This window comes from Centruroides vittatus, unplaced genomic scaffold (genome assembly GCF_030686945.1).
Source record: "Centruroides vittatus isolate TY-2023 unplaced genomic scaffold, ASM3068694v2 contig_753, whole genome shotgun sequence".
Classification (NCBI taxonomy): Eukaryota; Metazoa; Arthropoda; class Arachnida; order Scorpiones; family Buthidae; genus Centruroides; species Centruroides vittatus.
Genome location: NW_027122489.1, coordinates 102832 through 121165, shown reverse-complemented (window position 1 = coordinate 121165; position 18334 = coordinate 102832). Strand labels below are relative to the sequence as shown.

The following is an 18334-nucleotide window of genomic DNA, read 5'->3' as shown; positions in this document are numbered from 1 at the left end:
CTACAAATGTGGGTTAGTGTGTTTTCACGGCTTTCCTAACTTAAGAAAACTTACTTGTTTCAGATAATAATAAGAATTAAGGTAAGTAAAACGTGCCAAAAAATGTCTATTAATTTCGTAAATCATTGCTAAATTTAACTACTTTTCTATGCTTATATACTGTCAAATTGCTATATATATTTTTAAGTTTCGGTTTCTTACCTTCGTGTGTTACAGGAAAAGTAATTATGTATACATTCTGTAAACTTCTAATATATTAATTAATAGTCTGCAAATTTCTCTTCTTACATTAATATAACATAGTTTAAAATAATAAAATATCCAATTAACAAGGATAAGGAAGTGAATTTTTCTTAAACAAACCAATGTTAAGTATGGCGAAGAGCCAAAATTGTCAACTGTTACATGAAAATCGACACTATTTTAACAATGATGAACGAGCTTAAAGCTGATATTTTCAAGAAATTATCCGAGATAAAATCTTGAAAAATTGATTAATTACTGTTTAATTTACAAGTGTTATAATTTAGAATATATCGAGATTGGAAGTATTGCCAAATTCCCTCCCCCTTTTTTTAATAAAAAATAAAATTTTAAGATAAATTTAGTACTTCTGCTTGTCGTGGGAAGTAAAAATTGAAAATGGTTCTAAAACTGGTCATGGCAATGAAATACATAAATGTCATACAAAATTCTCAGATTGAAATTGTTAGAAATATATTTACTCCATTTTATTATCTATTTATATTTTTATTTATAAATTATATGTGTCTTTATGCAATCTTATGAGAATAATTTTGTGTGCACTTTGATAGTTAAATTTGAATTTAAAAAAATACATTAAATTGAAATATAAAAGGGAGAAATTGGAACTGTAAAACCTGAGCATAAGGCATTTTAACGTGTGAAAATAACCTGAAATTACCTAAAATCCTTTGCGTTGATGAATAGGTCAGGAAGTTTATTTCAGCAAGAATAATCTTCCCACGCTTCTGAAGTAGAAGACTTTAAAGGAAGTTTTAAATTTATCTTCATGCTACGTAAATTAGATATAAAAGTAAAGTTTAAAATATCTGCTGTATATTTTCCAATGTGAAATTCTTATATGAATATCTTCATAATATAGAGTTCAAACATTAAACAATATTTGGAAGTAAATTACATTTTAAAATAATAAATAATAAAATTAAGTTTTAAAATAAAATATTTAAACATCAGGATTTTAAAATATTACTTTTTAAAATTAATTGGTTGATTATAATTATGAATAATAGTTGTTTTATAAAACCTCCTGTTACATTATTGATTTAACGACAGAAGGACAATATACTAGCAAAGGAATTTTGTTGTTTTTAAATCTAAAAATCAGCTTCTATTTACTTCTATTAACAATCAATTATAATGCTCCGTCTATGCACAAGTATGCATTTCACAAACATACGTTTAAATTACCATATTATTTTTATTATATAATTATACATGCACAACAGTTATTTCAGAATTAAAATGAAAAATTATTAGCAAAGTGATGTATCTGGATATAAAATATTAGTGATGTGGCGGTAATCCAAGTTGTATTTACACTGTGTTTCGTCTGAATGGTTTATTTTTAGCTCATTTTGTCTACTATATTTTGTCTAAAAGCGAATATCTATGCCAAAACTAATCAACATCTTTACGTTGCGTCTGAATCTATACTATAGATAGTAAGAGATTCATTCTCCACGTTTTTCTATCTTCATTGAAAATAGAAAATATATTCTTTCTAAAAACCTAAAACATGAATCTATATTTAACTGAGTTAGTGAAAATGCATTAATTTCAACACTAATTCCTGCATTTGTAACAGTTTTCTATCAAGAAAAGGTTTGGTATGATGAGATGAGGTAATGCAAGATATGATTTGGGCGATTTGCCAAGGGACATTCTATGGAAAACTCTACGTGGCCAGCCCATTGGTCAGGCATTAACCCACGACTACCAGTGTTCAATAGTTCATCAAGAAAAAAATAAAAGATAAATATGACACTAACTAATAACTAAGCTACAAGTTTAAATCTTAGGATTTGAACTCGAGACTTAATTATATGTTATGAATCGATTATTAGACTTTACGGTAAACGGAACCCTATCTTATAATATAATCCAGATGGGTTGATAATAATAATAAGCGCAGAGCCCAAACGGTTAGGAATTGAAAGTTGAAATTTGGTACACAGTTAGGGTACGTCACGAGAATGTACTGTACAGTGTACACTAAGAAGGGATTTTTCGAAATTTCTCCCGCGGGGGAGAGGGAGAGGATTAAGGCTTATCTTAAAAAACTCAGCTTCTACTGTGCTATTTTAGATGCGATTTTTTTATTTTTGACTGCGTTTTTGTAGGGTGTACCACGGGAACTCACGTTAAGAAGGGATTTTTAGAAATTTCACCCCATAGGAAAGAGGAGGAGAGAATTAGTTTTAGTCAGTATAAAGTGTAAATAATAAGGAAGGAAAATAAATAGTGGCGCAAATAGTACACATTTTGGCAATTAATAAATATTTTAATCATTTCCACTTTTCGGGTAAGTCAAAAACAATAAATCCAAAATAAACGAATTTGAACGAATATTTGAATTCGTTCCAAATTCGAAAAATTCGAAATAAAAAACTTATTTGGAACATTATAAATTTTAGAATTTAAAATTAATTCATTCAGGTAAGGTTATCATCAAGTAAGTTAATTCTCCATTATAATAAATTTTTTTAAATACTAAAGATTTATTCAGTTAAAATTCAATAATGATTTTAATCATTTTTGCTATTAGATATTCGATAAATAGAATAGTGAAAACGAAATTTCTCATAAATTTGACCTTAATCTTATAATATAATCGAGTTGGGTTAATCTTTGTTATCGTTACTTTTTGCCCGAACAACGCCGGGCTTATCTGCTAGTAGTCTAATAATCGATAGTAATAGTAATAGTAGTAATGGTAATCTATAGGCAATAAAAAAGGAGGGAAAACGAATTCATCAGTAAGTATAATATTTCCTAATTTAATCTTTCTGCTACGCCCTAGTATATTTAAAATAAAAATTCCCTTGAGTGCCCAATAACTACCGTTTGTCTTACGTGGAAGTTCGAAGGATTCGAACTCTCCATATCTATATTATTCATAGCTAGGTTAAAGTTATATTGACAGTTATACGCATTAAATTAATTATATAATTAGGCAGTTATATTATATTGACATTAATTATATGCACTATATAGTATAATTTGATAATAAATGATACTCCACTTATCATTGATGAAATTCAGAGCAAAAACTGAAGACATTTCTAATAAATTTATGAAGAGATAAACGAAAATTTCTTACAATCATCTCGAAATTACAGGGGTACTTCGTATAACGTACTTAATCCGTTCCATGTGCACGTCCGTTAAGTGAAACGTCCGTTATACGAAACGCATTTTCCCATAGAAATACATGTTAAAACATCTAATTCGTTCCGCAGCATAAAATAACCGTACTGTATCATATAAAAATGAACAGGGGGTGCGTTCTTTTATTCCTCCGCGTAACTCTGCGCGAACGACATCCGTTTAAAAATTCCTGCGGAACGCGTTCCTAAATTCCGGTGGGAGTGCGCGCCGTCGAACGGCAAAAACGGCCGCTTGTAGCAGTAGTTTACGGTGGAAAACAACATGGCGTCCTCCATGGCTCAGATAGTTTCGTTTCCGGGTCCATTATGTGGTTTTATGAATGAGAATTTAGAAACTGAAAGCGCGAGTTAACGAGCGAGCACGCGTCGATGTGTCTTTACGAATTTTTTTTCGAGGCTATTTTGAATGCTCTTTCAACAAATAATCCATTTTATGGTTAAATTTTACAATTGGGACCCTTCTTTTGCTTTTTAAAGCTCATAGTTTAGAATTATAGATTCCTCCATCACGATACTATCGATAATGCGGGCGCCGCCATCTTTCTTTCTTTCACTGTCGTTCCTAAATGCCTACAAACAGCAGCGCACTCCCGTAGTAGCGGGGAGTGCGCTGCTCACCGCTACTACGGGAGTGCGTCCTCACCGCTATTAAAGAACGCACCCATGAAGCAGTCACCAATTATGCCGGAAAGTCTGTTGTTCGCAGCCAGTCCGTTGCTCGAGTCACGTAACGGCCAAACAGTAAGTCCGTTGTTCGCAGCGTCCGTTATTCGAGGCGTACGTTATACGAGATACCACTGTACTATATTTTATAGAGACCCGTTTAACAAAAATTAATTTTTTAAAATTTAAATTCGTATTTTATTTATATACTGTTTACTTCTTTTTTTTTAAATATAGTTTTAAGTAAATTTTACCTATAAAATAGACTTGTTAAGTTTGATCAAGTAAATACATTTTAAATTTTGTAATTATCATAAGATGGCAGCAGACTACAGCGTTAAACTTAAAGTTGTGGCGCCATCTGGTATCATAACTTTAAATTTATTACCAGTGTTTATTTATTAAAAATTCTGACAAATCCTGAAAATATAGTATTTTGAAACAGAAAAGTTTCTTAATAATTTGGGGTAAATTAAAAAATTAATTAAATTAATATCTTGTATATAACATTTATTTTTTACCCGTTCAGTTCCTTCTTACACTAATATATTATGTTATTCTATATGCCTATATTATAAAAGTTAGTAAATGTTTTAATATATAAATATTTTTCTTTTTAATTTAACATTACCGAATGTGCGTAGAATGTGTAATAATTTATATTATTCTTGATGTGTTTTGTACACATTATACTGTATTCATACGTAATAAAAACGTTTAAGAGTAAATGCTACTGTTTTAATGATACACATTAGATATTGTTGTTGGATGTTTATATTTTTTAATTATATAAGTGAATAATAAATTGATTTTTTTAAAAGTTTTTCAAAATCCTAATAATCGGCATCGAATTTTCATGACTTTTTCATAGGTAGTGAGGGAAGGGAAATATATTTGGGTCTTTCTCTCGCCACCCGGCCATCTCTATTCTGGGCCTATTCAAACCTACAATGGGTATATTATATGAAATGATGGACTACAACAACAGGAAGTAGTATGCCATTTGCCCTGATGTCTCCTTTTGTGATAAAATCTTAATAAAATAGAATAATTAGGCTATATAAATGTTAAAAAATAAAAATTCTTTTATATAGCTCTTATTATTATTACTTTTATTTTTAAACTTAGCCTGTAATTAAAAAATTATATTATGATAAAATACAGTTTCTTTATTTCCAGGTATCCTCATTTGATGTAGGCTAATGATAACAACATTTTAAAAATCTTATACGGAGGTATTAAAATTAATAGTAACTTAACTAGAATTCAAAGAGACATGTGTTTTGATCTATAAAATTAAACTGTTTGGCCTTATTATCTTTCTTTAGATATATTACTGTAAAAATTAAATATGGAGTACGTGTTGGATGATAATGGCATATTGAACCAGCAAATTTTATCCATGTGTGTGAGCGGCGAATCCGAAAATGGTTGTTCAACGGACTCAGCTATAACTGAAAAACTTCACGAAATTGATCTTATTAAAGAAGTGAATGCATTGAGTCCACTAAGAGCAAGTTTATTTCCAAATATACCCCCAACAATTAATTTTTCATGTCTTACGGAGAGAATAAAAGTAGAAATTTTGTCAGATGAGATCCAAAAATTACTCAACTGGAAAATGTCTACAATTTCTCCAAGATTAGTTTTGCAAATAGTAAATAGATCTGGTTTTAATATTACTGGTCATATGTCGAACTGGACTTCGACTTGGGGGAAATACATGAAATGCAATGAATTTAAAACATTAAAGGAATATCAAAAAGTTAACCATTTTCCCGGAAGTTTTTATATTGGTAGAAAAGATCGTTTATGGTCAAATATCATGAAGATGAATAAAAAATTTCGAGATGAAGAATTTTGTTTTATGCCAGAAACATATATACTGCCTCAAGACATGAAAAACCTTGTTGAGATATGGAAAGAAGAAGAAATCAATTGGATTGTCAAACCACCCGCTTCTGCCAGAGGTACTGGAGTAACCGTCATAAACAGATGGGAAGATATACCCAAAAATATACCTGTAATAGTACAAAGATATTTAAGCCAGCCATATTTAGTGAATGGCACGAAATTTGATTTGAGAATTTACGTTCTCGTTACTAGTTTTTATCCTTTAAAAATATATATTTATAACAACGGGCTAGTGCGCTTTGCTTCAGTTAAGTATTCAAATTCGAAGAAGCATTTAGGTGAAAAATTTATGCATCTTACAAATTATAGTATTAATTGTAAAAATTCTTCTTATACCGTAAATAACAACATAAAACTCTGCAATGGCCATAAATGGACTTTAAAATCCTTGTGGAAATACTTACAACAATACAATATCGATACTGACAAAGTATGGTCCTGCATCAAGGATGTAGTCGTTAAAACTATGATAAGTTGTGAAGATCCTATAGGTACTCTGGTAAGATCATACACGAAAAATAGATATTCCTGTTATGAACTCTTTGGATTTGATATTTTATTAGATCGTAACTTAAAACCTTGGCTGTTAGAAGTAAATATATCTCCGAGTCTTCACTCTAATTCCGAATTAGATAAATTTATTAAATGTTCTTTAATTAAAGATGTTCTTAATACCGTAGGCCTACACATTCCAAGTCTAGAAATTTCAGTAAAGCAACAACAAGAACTTTTGGCAAAATGTAATATCACGAATACTAAATTCTGTTGCTTTGATAATAATATCTATACCAGCAATTTGAAACAAGAAGAAAAAGTAAAGCAAACTCGACACGAACTTGGTTATTGGACACAATCAACAATTTTAAATAGATTATCCGTTGATGATATTAAGATTTTAATACAAAGTGAAGACGAATTATCACGTTGCGGTAATTTTATACGAATATTTCCTTCGAAAGGTTCGTCAAAATATTTAAAATATTTCGAAAAATCTAAGTATTATAACCTGCTGTTAGATGCCTGGGAAAACAAATATTTTTACAATAGAAAAGAGGGAATTAAATTACTGTTATCTTTATGCAACGATTTAAATAAGAAAGAACTTTAAATTATTAAATAAAATGAATTATTTAATGTTTTGGGTTTCCTTATATTTTTACTAAATTATTTGCACACCCTTCAAGAGAAATAAATAAGGACAATAAACTTCAGTAAGTCAAAATAAACGAACATATTTCCTATTATATTTAATATAGGTTTGTATTTTAATAGAAAATATAGTGTTTTAATTAATTCGTTTGGTTATTTAGTTTTCTATTTTAATAATAATAATAAACTATATTAAGTAATAGGGAATACGTTTGCGTTTAGTGGGCAAAATTATCAGAAAGTAAGAGTAATTATATTTTTGTCCTTACATAACCTATGTAAGGTTTATATTAAAAAACTAAATATTTTAAACTCTGCATTTATAGAAATGAAAACAATTTAACATTGATTTTTTACTTTTTTTTCATTTTATCTAAAACATCATTTGATTATTTTTTAAGTATGATTATTATTTATTAGCTATTTGTTATGGAGTTACAGTATTAATATGTAAATAATGAATTATTGGGAGATTTTTTGAATGGAGAAGATGAAGTAGGCATAAAAAATAATTATGAAATTTGAAGTAAAAAATGCAAAAAATAATATAAAAAATATTATTATATTATACATACGTGTAATAAGATTTTAAAAATTGATTACTGTTATCATTTACCTAACTAATAAAAACTAATTACTTGTGTGACAGCAAATAGTTATTAGTAAAATAGGTATTCCTTTGTAAAGAATTGCTCCAATAAAACATTGCTAAAATAAGCTTATTGATAGAATAATTTTATTTTAAGCCTAATAATATACAGAATTTTGCAGAAGTAACTTGAAAATTTTTTGAATCACTTATGGTTTAGGATATAATAATTAATTATAATGGCTGCTATATTACCATTTTTAATTTACTTTTTGTTTAGTCAATTTACTTGTTTTGCAATTAGAAAGTTATACTTATATTTTAGTTAGTTTCTTTAAAAATTATAACATGGTGAAGTTAAAAGTTTAAAAAGCATTACTCTTATTTAATATTTATCATACAGATCATAAAAGCGTATGTTTAAAAAGTTTATTCCGCAATCCAGTAATCCGTTCATGATCGCTGTTTGCTCGCATCCGTTACTATTGTATCTTATATATAATTTTATTAGCAAGTTTGCACTCTATTGCTATTGTATAATCTTTATTGCTATAGCGTAATAGCCTATCGACAAACTAACGCAATTTTTATTTGACAAGTGCTATAAAAAGCTTGAAATAATGTAGAACTAAGTAAAAAAACAAAAGGCAATTTCGTAAGAAGACATTTTACGATCTGCTTAGAAAGTAGCGAGAGAGATAATGCATTAATACTATTATTATACAAACCGTTTTTTTATTATTATATAAATGATCATAGACATCCGCAGAAAATTTTTCAGGTGGATAAGCTTGGTGACAAATAATTATCTCAATAAATTTTTGAGGTTTTCTTTTTCACAAGTACTGTACAAGTCCCATGGTCGAGGATGTAAAGTTACATATATCAATCACTTTAACGATTATAATTGAATTTTTACTCGATCCCAGGGAGGGCAAGTGCCGCATTTCCCCCTCTGTGGTCACCCATGCTAATGGGATAAAAAGGGCATTTTATCTATATGACAAAGCCAATTTAAACGTTAAAAATCTAATATTAAACGATAGATATTTTCGGAAATTTTATATACTAAAAACTAAGTTAAAAATCACCAAGTTAAATCATCCAGCAACACCCTGTGTATTTAATAGGACTTTGTACATTTCGTACTGTTTATCCATAGTTTTCTATTTATATCACTTCATCAGTCTCTCGCCACTAACTTGTAAGTCAATATATATCGAATATAAATGTTAGAAACGAACGGGCATAAGCAACAGCACATTTTAAAGATATGAATTATGATTGTAACTGCTTTAACATAATTAGGTTCACATTCACTGACGATAGAAAGAATTAAATTTAAGTTATGCTTAGTAACACACTCGACAGATGTGTACAAATGCGATGAATTGTATTATTATTTATTATTTCATATTCATTATAAGCATTTAAGAAATATATTTTAATCGAATTTTGAACTGCTTTTGTGGGTCTAACTTTTATAGTCCGTGCAAGTCTACTGTAAATAATAATTGAATATTTTAATAATAATTTTATTTAAAAAATATATATTTTCATTTCTTTTCATTCTGCTTCTTTGTATTAATATTATATGTATTTTTCTGAGATTGTTTAGTTGGTATTGCTTCACAAAGGTTTCATTTACTTAAAAGTAAACAAACTAATATGTATATTTAGCTTTATTTACCTCAAATAATTCTTTTTGTATTGTAATAATATGTTTTAGTTTGCTTTAGCATTCCATCAAAATTGTATACACCAGAAAAATTACAATTGAAAAAAGAACTTACGTAGTTTTTATGCAAGCAATTTATCTACTCATTTCGAATGTATGTAACCCAGGAATGTCAAACACGCTATTGTTTATTGTTTTATCTTTGTGGACTTCGGCGGAAGTAAAATGGAGTTGTCTGTAGAGATCAATAGTTAATGCATGATTTTGTTTCACGCAGGAAAAAATTCTGTCTAATAAATAAACTGGAAGTTTTTACTAGGAAAGGACTTTCTTCAAGGTCAATATCATTTATAAATATTGATTTAATTTAAGTAGGAAAATATATTGGGAAAAAAATTAGTTTTTAGTAAAACATTTTTTAAAATTTATGCCTTAAATATTAACTTCTGTTAAAAATAAAATAAACGTTTACTTTTTTAAAACATAACAAACACCTCTACATTTATTTCGGTGTTATTCTTAGGATACAATTTATTATGAAGATTTACAATATATAACTATAACACACCTTTTTTGTAATAAGCCTAAATATATTATTTCAATTGATAATTTTAATTATAAATCTCTTTAAACCATAAATTTTTTTTAAAATATTTTATTTGCTAATTAAAAATTCAAAAGCTATGTATTTCATCTATTAATGAATATATTTTATTTATAAAAATGTCCAAGTTAAATACATTAATTAATTTTCAGATATTTATAACATCTATTGTAAAAAAATTATTATTATTTATTGTAAATATATTAAAATATTATAAACTGTAAAAATTTGCTTAAAATAAAATTGTAAATATTACTAAAATTTTGAAGTTTTTCCTTTATAAACAATGAAAGTATAATAAAAGGAAAATGTAATAAACGCAAAGTTTAGTAATGTTTAAATAAACATGGCTGAGTAATTTATAATATAGATGAAAAATACTTCATTCGTCAGTTTATAAATTATTACAATCCGTCGAAAATTAACAGGATATACACAAAAGCAATTGTCACAATCTGCAATAGAAGATAAAATACTCAATTGAAAAAACATTAATTAATAAATCCATCTCATAAATAATAAATTTTATACTATATTCATCATCCGTTATGATGCTATTATTCACATTTGGTATTGAAAACTATCTTTAAAAAGTTATATTTCGGGAATAAAAATGCATTGTTTTATTACACGTATCGAGCTTATTCGAAGTGGAAGTAATGATTATCAAATCCAAGAAAAATATTATTAATTTAAAAATATATTTTAAATTAATAATAAAACGATGGTATTACAATAATTAATATAAGGAGAAATTGAGATGCTATTATATGTGTATAAATATGCGTTTAAACAAAACGCCCCTGTAACAGGCGAAAGCCTTCTATGCCAAATAAAGATATCTATCTATCTATCAATATTTTAAAAAAATATAAGGAGAAATACAGTATAAATATAACAAAACAATAATAAAAGATTCTGGAGAAACGTATACGCATCTAACTCGATTTACACGGTAAATTAGTTATATATTAAATCAAAATTGTATAGATAAAGACTAGCATTTATCTGGAAATTGTAAAAGATTTAAGGTTCCCGTTATTTTTTTATTAACATTTATAAAATTAACGAAAATGAAGCTTCATTGTGTCACATGACAAAGGAACAATTTTCTTCTTAATGTTTTTTTTTTTTTAATTGAAAATCTTCCGTCACGTCCCTTACTTCTTCTTCAATCCCTGTTTTTTCCCTAATTAGTTTACCGAAGAGGTTGATGGACTTCTCTCAAAAAATATCTGTTATCCAAGCTTGTTTTTATTTATATTTAATTATTTATATATTTCCTGATATCAAAGTTCAATGTATAACGCATTTTTAGGTTTGCGCTTGTTATTTTCTCTCTTTCGTGGAAGTTTTTAATTTTTTTTTTCTTTTTTCCTTTATCAATATCAAGTTAAAAACTAACAGCTTCCAATGTTATGACATATTACAAAATGAAGATCATGTCTTTCGACGTGTAAGTTAAAAATCGGTGCAACGTCCTACAAACATTATTTTTTAAATGAGAATATTTAATTTTAAAATAAATAAAGGATATTTTAAATCCTGTATTAATTACTTAAACTCGTATAAAACGAAATTTCGTCACATTCGTGCAATCGTGCGGAACCGAATTCGAGTACCTGTATATCGAGAATTAGGCGCAAAGAAATGGTAATGATCTTTTGGTTATTAATTAGATTAATATGGATTTTGAAGTCCCTTTTTCGTATTGATATTTTTTTTTACATAAAGTATGGCAATAGGTCAAAAAATGACCCCCAAAATTTTTACATTTTTGGATTCAGAGGATCTTAAAACGTTCAGAAATGCAAAAGCAATTTAGAGGTATTTCTGTATATATATATATATACAGTATATGGTTGTGTGTGTGTGAGGGGATATGATTTTGCTCACCCACTTCAAAGCTTAATAACTGTTGTGTCATTTGTCGAAAATTTCTGAAATTTTGGTGGTTAAAGATCGATGAGGTGGGGTGATAATGGGGGTCGAGTGTATCTCCAGTAGGGTCAGACTTAATGACGATTTTACTAGTTACAATTTTTTATAAAACCTATCCCTACTCTCTGTATTAATTATTATAAGGGTGCCGAATAAGTCGGAAACCCACTCGATTGTCACCATAATATACAAAGTTTTAAAACAACATCTCATAACAGATGACGCCACACGCAGCTTTAAATATTGCCGGGAAAGTTACGTAACTCGTTGCTAGAGTTTTTGTTTTTCATAATTTATTTAAATAATTATATTTATACTGGTTAGAGTTATAAAATAACTTTATTTCAAACAATGAATTTTGATTATACAATAAACAATTAAGTTTACGAGTATATCGTATACATTTTTAAATTCAATATTTTCATTTATAGAACCTAATGTTATATAGGGAGAGTGTATACTTTTTCACAGGAAGCAGGAATTATGTTGAATCTATAATTCTTTAAATTGATCTGAATAATTTCAAAATATAAAAAATAACTTTTGTGAGATGAAGAAATTTAATTATTTTAATTAAAAAGTATTTTCAAAATTACAATTATTTAATTTATCCTTTAATGTTAAGATTCAAAATAAAGTTAAGGGTTTAAAAAAAATAATAATTTATGAGAGAAAATTAGTTATGGTTGCACAGAAATTATTGTTTAATAACAATGATTTCTATAGATTAATTATATATATTATACAATAGACATCAGTTACAATTACGTAGAAAAATCACAAAATCACGTTATAGTAAAGAAAAAATTGATTATTAATAATCAAATTAAAATAATATCTTAAAAAATCCAGTAACGTGTCGTTTAACTTTCCCGGCGAAAGTTAAAAAACTACATGTGGCACCATTTTTTTTGATATTTTATTTCAAAAGATTTTATATTTTGTATTATTATAAAATAGCAAAAAATTTAATTTTAAGGGTAGGGATGAGTTTTGTAATAAAATTGTAAATGCTAATAACGAATAAAATCGTCATTAAGTCTGATTCTACTCGAGATATGACACACGTTCCCCTTTTATCTCCTCACCCCTCGACCTTTAATCACCAAAATTCAACAGCGTTAATACCCCCTAATACACAAACATCCCTGCAAAATTTCATAAATTTCCGACAAAAAGCACAGGAGTTATTAAGCTTCAAATAGGATGAACAAAATCGTGCCCCCAACACACTAACATCCATACATACAGAAAAAAAATCCGAATTTCTTTTCCATTTCTCAACATTTCAAGGTCCACTGAGTCAAAAAACATAAAGAATAAAATGCAATTAGAAACGAAATGCGAAACAAATCTGATTTATTTTTCAAGTAAAAATAAAATTAATAATAAAGTTTAGTTATCGATTGAATAGAATGAATGATTTAATGAATTAAATTAAAAACTTAGAAAAATATTTCTAACTTCTCCAAATATGTCCTAAAACAATAAAAAGAACTTTAGAAGTGTTGAACACGAGATCGTGTTAGTAACAATCACATGGCTTTTTCCACTTTTATTTAGTCGACTAAATAAAGGTGGAAAAAGCCATGTGATTGTTACTAACACGATCTCGTGTTCAACACTTCTAGAATAATACAACGCGGTTTCACAACAAATTAAAAAGGACTTTGACAATTAACTATCTCTTACAGAAGTTTGAGTAACTTCTAAGCATCTCTTATGGCAGGCTGTTACAGAAGCTGGAATATTACACTTACTGTTGTAACTTATTTCCATGGGAAGTAAACACATTCAATTTTTATATATTATAAATTATAAAACTAAAGTGAAAGTTGTCAATTATTCTTTAAAAATATGCTATAATAAAAATACTCTTTACAAACTTCTGTAAGTGAGAAATGTTCATCACTTTTCTTTATATTGATATTATTTTAAGACATTTTTGAAAGATTTTAAAGAATATTAGAGCGTTATTACTTTATTTTAAAAATTTTACAGCTGCGATTAATCATTTTTTAAAATAGAAAATAGCGGTGTTTTCATGTTCTCTGTGCAAGATTTTATTTTTCAGCCTCGTTTTTGGAAATAAATAAATAAATAAATACGATAGAAATGGTCGATTAATTTTTAACTTTACCCAAAAAACGTTACGGAATGGACTCCCACGAAACAAAATTTTAAAATAAAAATATAATACTAATCACATTTTGATACCACCATTTCGAGGCCCTATTTTTCCTGGGCCTTGTGCTTATACTCCCGTTGTTTACTTGTTGTGTTAATTACGGCAACGCAACACCTGGGCGATCTGCCTAGAGGGAGGATTTTTAAGGGTGATTGGCTTATATTTAAGCGTTAAAGACGTGGGGGAATACCCGGAAAACTCCACGTGGCCAACCCATCTTGGCAAGGCGCGAACCCACGACAGAACTATCAGTGTTCAGGGAACGGAACTGGTGGACACTTTATGCTCCCTTACACCTTGCCTATTTGTGGCATGGAAAATAGGTTTCTTCAAAGGCTTAAGGCCTAAGCTACCGCTCTATTGGACCCGGAATCGAATCCGAGCGGTCCAATAATCCCAAAAATTTTTCACGAACGATTCGTGGCGGGTAACCCTCGGGCTCCATCCCTCACCGCTTGGTCGCCCTTATTGTGGGTCTAGACGAAGCAACGATGGTTATGAAAAAAGTGGGCTAAAGGTTATTTATAGGGGGGGGCTAAGAGGGCTAAAGGTTATTTATAGATAAATTCTTTTAAATATTTTATTTAGAATTAAAATTAATCTAATAAAAATGCATATTTATTAACTTTTTGTTTAAGTTTCATAATTGCTTTCAATATGGAAGAAAAGTTTTCTCGATATGAAATTTATTTATAATAAATTATATTGCCAAAGAATATATTAACATTAAAATGATATATTGATTTATTTTCTGGTGGATATTTTCATTTTATTTTCGCAAATTTAGCATAATTAGAAAGTGAAGACGTATCGAATTGGTCTCTCTCTCTCTCTACTTTAGACTACGTAAGTTAAAAATAAGAGAACAAAAGACAGAAAAGTTCATATAGGCGTCGCGATGTCGCGACTCATATAGAAAACACATTTCGTACACTTATTTTTACTGAAATTGCATTTTAAAATATTCATTAACAGTTTAAACGATTCGTTGTCGTATCGTTTTTAAAGTATTGAATTACATACGGCAAGGGCTCGTCAGTGGTTAGTCGTGGATTCGCACTCAACGAGCAGGCTGGCAATGTGGAGTTTTCTGAGTTTTCTTCCTGTTTAACATGTAAACAGAGGCCAGTTTCCATTAGAAATCATCCCCCTCTTTGGAGATTACCGTTGTGTTGCTTTGCCTTATCCAATCCAATACACATTTGGCAAGGCTAAAAGTGTATTTTGATAAAATTCACTGGAGAAAACGTTAAATCAGGTCCACTTGTAATAAGCAATAATTAGATCGATCTTAATGGCACGTTTTTGATTACATAAATTAAATATTTTCTAGAAATAAATTCTCCCCGAATCTGGAATCTATCCCTATTATTTCATTAAATAATTATTAAATTTTGACATATCTTGATTCGTTACAAAAATAATAAACTTACTTTTCCTTAGTTACTCATTAAATAATTATATATGAAGAAATTAATATTATTTATGTTAGCACAAACTATATCGAGTAGTTGACATACCACACACAGATCAATCAAATGAAAACCTTAAAATGTGTGTAAAAATTCTAAAACTTATGTAATTTTTTTCAAATTTTAACATTGTTGAAAGGTATCTGGGAAGTGAGTACTAGGAATCAATACGCACCTGGCTACAACTGTGATGTCACAGTAGCAGTCCTAAGATGGCACTTGAATCACGTCCCAAAGACGAGCATCATTTAGTTATCAGATTTCGTAGTAGTGAAGGGTGAAAACAGCAAAACTTTATCGCAAAATAAAGGCTCAGTATAGGAGTGCATGCACATTTCTTCAGCTAGTGCACAAGTGGCGTAGAAGAAAGTTTCATGGTGACACGACTTCTATGGGTGATGATCAGGAACTGGAAAAGGCTCACTGAGTTGTAACGCCACAGTCAATTGCTGAAGTTGAACGCATCGCACAGGAAAACATGTCTTTTTATGGTGGATGCAATAGCTGAATAGAACATAATGATGTTCTTCTGTAACAAGACAATGCGAATCTACATATATCACCATCAATCAACTTTGCTACTACATATTTCACATTTGACAGTTACATTCATGGAAAATTGCACATGATGTGTTTTACAAATTCTACCTGAAGTGATTATCACTTGTTTGAACAACTAAATAGGTGCTGAGTTTCATAATTTTCACATCAGATGAAGAGATGCAGAAGGTATTTCATGGGTTTACAAGCAACTAAAATAATTCTATTTGAGAGGAATCCGCGGACTTTGTAACCAAGGGTTGGTATGAATTGCAGGATATAAAGACTACGCTGCAGATTAGTATGACATTTATAATCAATAAACTAGAATTTATTTACAAATTAAGGTTTTCGTTTGACTCTCCCTTGTACAAATTAATTCCTATAAAGCAATAGTGATGTTATTTGAAATCGATTTAAGTTTATTTAACCTTACGTAATAAGGTTAAACAAACGTTCAATTAATATATATTAAAACATAATTACGAATATACACAGGTTTTGGACTCAGGGGACCTTGAAACATCGAGAAATACAAAAAAGTTAGAGTTTTTTTAAATGTATGTATGGATATGTTTGTGTTTGTATGTGTGTAGGGAGCACGATTTGTTCACCCACTTTGAAGCTTAATAACTCCTGTGTCTTTTGTCAAAAATTTCTGAAATTTTGCAGGGAGGCTTGTATATTAGGGGGATTGATGCCATTAAAGTTTGGTAGTTGGGTTGATTGGGTTGAGAGATAGAGAGAGTCATGCGTCGTACTTCAGTGGGGTAAGACTTAATCACGATTTTATTCGTTATTAGCATTTACAATTTTTTTTTTATATATATAAAACTCGACTTTATTCTGAAAATTAAGCTTTTGCCATTTTATACTAATTAATAATATAAAAATTTTTTTCAAAATAAAATATCGTAACAGATGGCGCCACAAACAATTTTAAATGTCGGAAAGTTACACAACTCGCTGCTGGATATTTTTAACACAGTAATTTGTTTTATAAATTGATACAGAAAAATAAGCATATAGTAACTTAAATCTCCACTTAAAAGGTTGAATTGTATTTATATATGAAAAAATAACGATATCATTTCTTAGTTTGGTCTAAAAAAATTAAATTCAGTATTTAACTTAAGAATCTTAATGTCGGATTAATTTAATATTTCCTGGTTAACTCGTTTAAATGTTTAAACATTATCTTGATGTTAACAAGATTTAAAATTTTTAATTTAGATATAGCAAAATCCCGATTATTCGGGCCCCGACTAACCATTATTCGAGTCCATATTATCCGAGATAAAAGTTTAAAATAACATGTATTCCAAAATGATTTCTTTCTGTTACCTTCAATGAGACTTCTCATTTATGTGTTTTTAAACTCCGCCCTGTGGGCACTAAGATAGCCCCACAGGGCGATCTAAGAAGTTCATTTATGAATTCGGCCAGGCCCACAACGGGGACTGACCGAATCCATTTATATTTGTAATTTTTATTCCGAAATGAGCATGGCGGTCCGTATTATCCGAGTTTTCGGTTGTATCAGTTCACATTACTTCGGATAATCAGGGTTTTGTAGACTAACCTTATAGCCTCTTGACGGCTACAGAATAAGCTTCGGTAGTCTCTAGGTCTTTTTCTATTGACATAATACACATAAACATATATACAAAAATTAAAATTTATTTGTTCAAACTTCAAAATATGGTTTTTAAAAACATTTATGGTAGCAAATATGATTTATTAATTATTCAAATGTTCTTAATTTCTAAGTTAGTCACCTTTGAATACTTATGGATTCGACTGTATATAACTTTAACAAATAATTATAACAAAAAAATAGCCACGCTCATTCAATCGAAATAGGAAAAATCACTTACTATTTGATAAATCCAAACGTAGAATAAAATAGAAAAATTTAAATGCATATGAGATTATCTGTGATGTGAGTGATGTAACTCAAAATGAATAAATATTATTAATGGTTGTATAAAGAATAATATATATATATATATATAACATATTTAATGATAGACATATCCACAATTAAAAAACAAAAGAAAAGAAAGGGTATCGACTTACCTTCAATAATATAAAAGAAAAATTAATACATTATCCCTAACTTTTCTTACAGTCTTCCATATACAATTAGAAACCATATCTATGAC

The 18334-nt window shown here is 28.8% G+C and overlaps 2 protein-coding genes across 4 annotated transcripts in view; one reads left to right on the top strand and one right to left on the bottom strand.

Moving 5' to 3' along the window:
• Positions 1–18334, bottom strand: part of LOC136981354 (peptidase inhibitor 15-like) — a 45369-nt gene extending 27035 nt beyond the window's left edge. Inside the window, exon 1 of the mRNA XM_067277679.1 lies at positions 18245–18334. The gene's annotated coding sequence lies outside the window, so the exon portion shown is untranslated. The remainder of the gene's footprint in view (positions 1–18244) is intronic.
• On the top strand, positions 7–7464 carry LOC136981351 (tubulin monoglutamylase TTLL4-like). 3 transcript variants are annotated; one of them, XM_067277672.1, is made up of 3 exons: positions 7–81; positions 5274–5344; positions 5423–7464. In XM_067277672.1, exon 3 carries the CDS (start codon positions 5446–5448, stop codon positions 7114–7116), a length of 1671 nt encoding a protein of 556 aa, XP_067133773.1. In that variant the 5' UTR covers positions 7–81; positions 5274–5344; positions 5423–5445; the 3' UTR covers positions 7117–7464. The 3 variants fall into 3 exon arrangements, with proteins under 3 accessions (XP_067133773.1, XP_067133772.1, XP_067133771.1); XM_067277671.1 differs by lacking the exon at positions 7–81 and adding an exon at positions 2665–2716; XM_067277670.1 differs by lacking the exon at positions 7–81 and having other exon boundaries at positions 5257–5344; positions 5423–7463.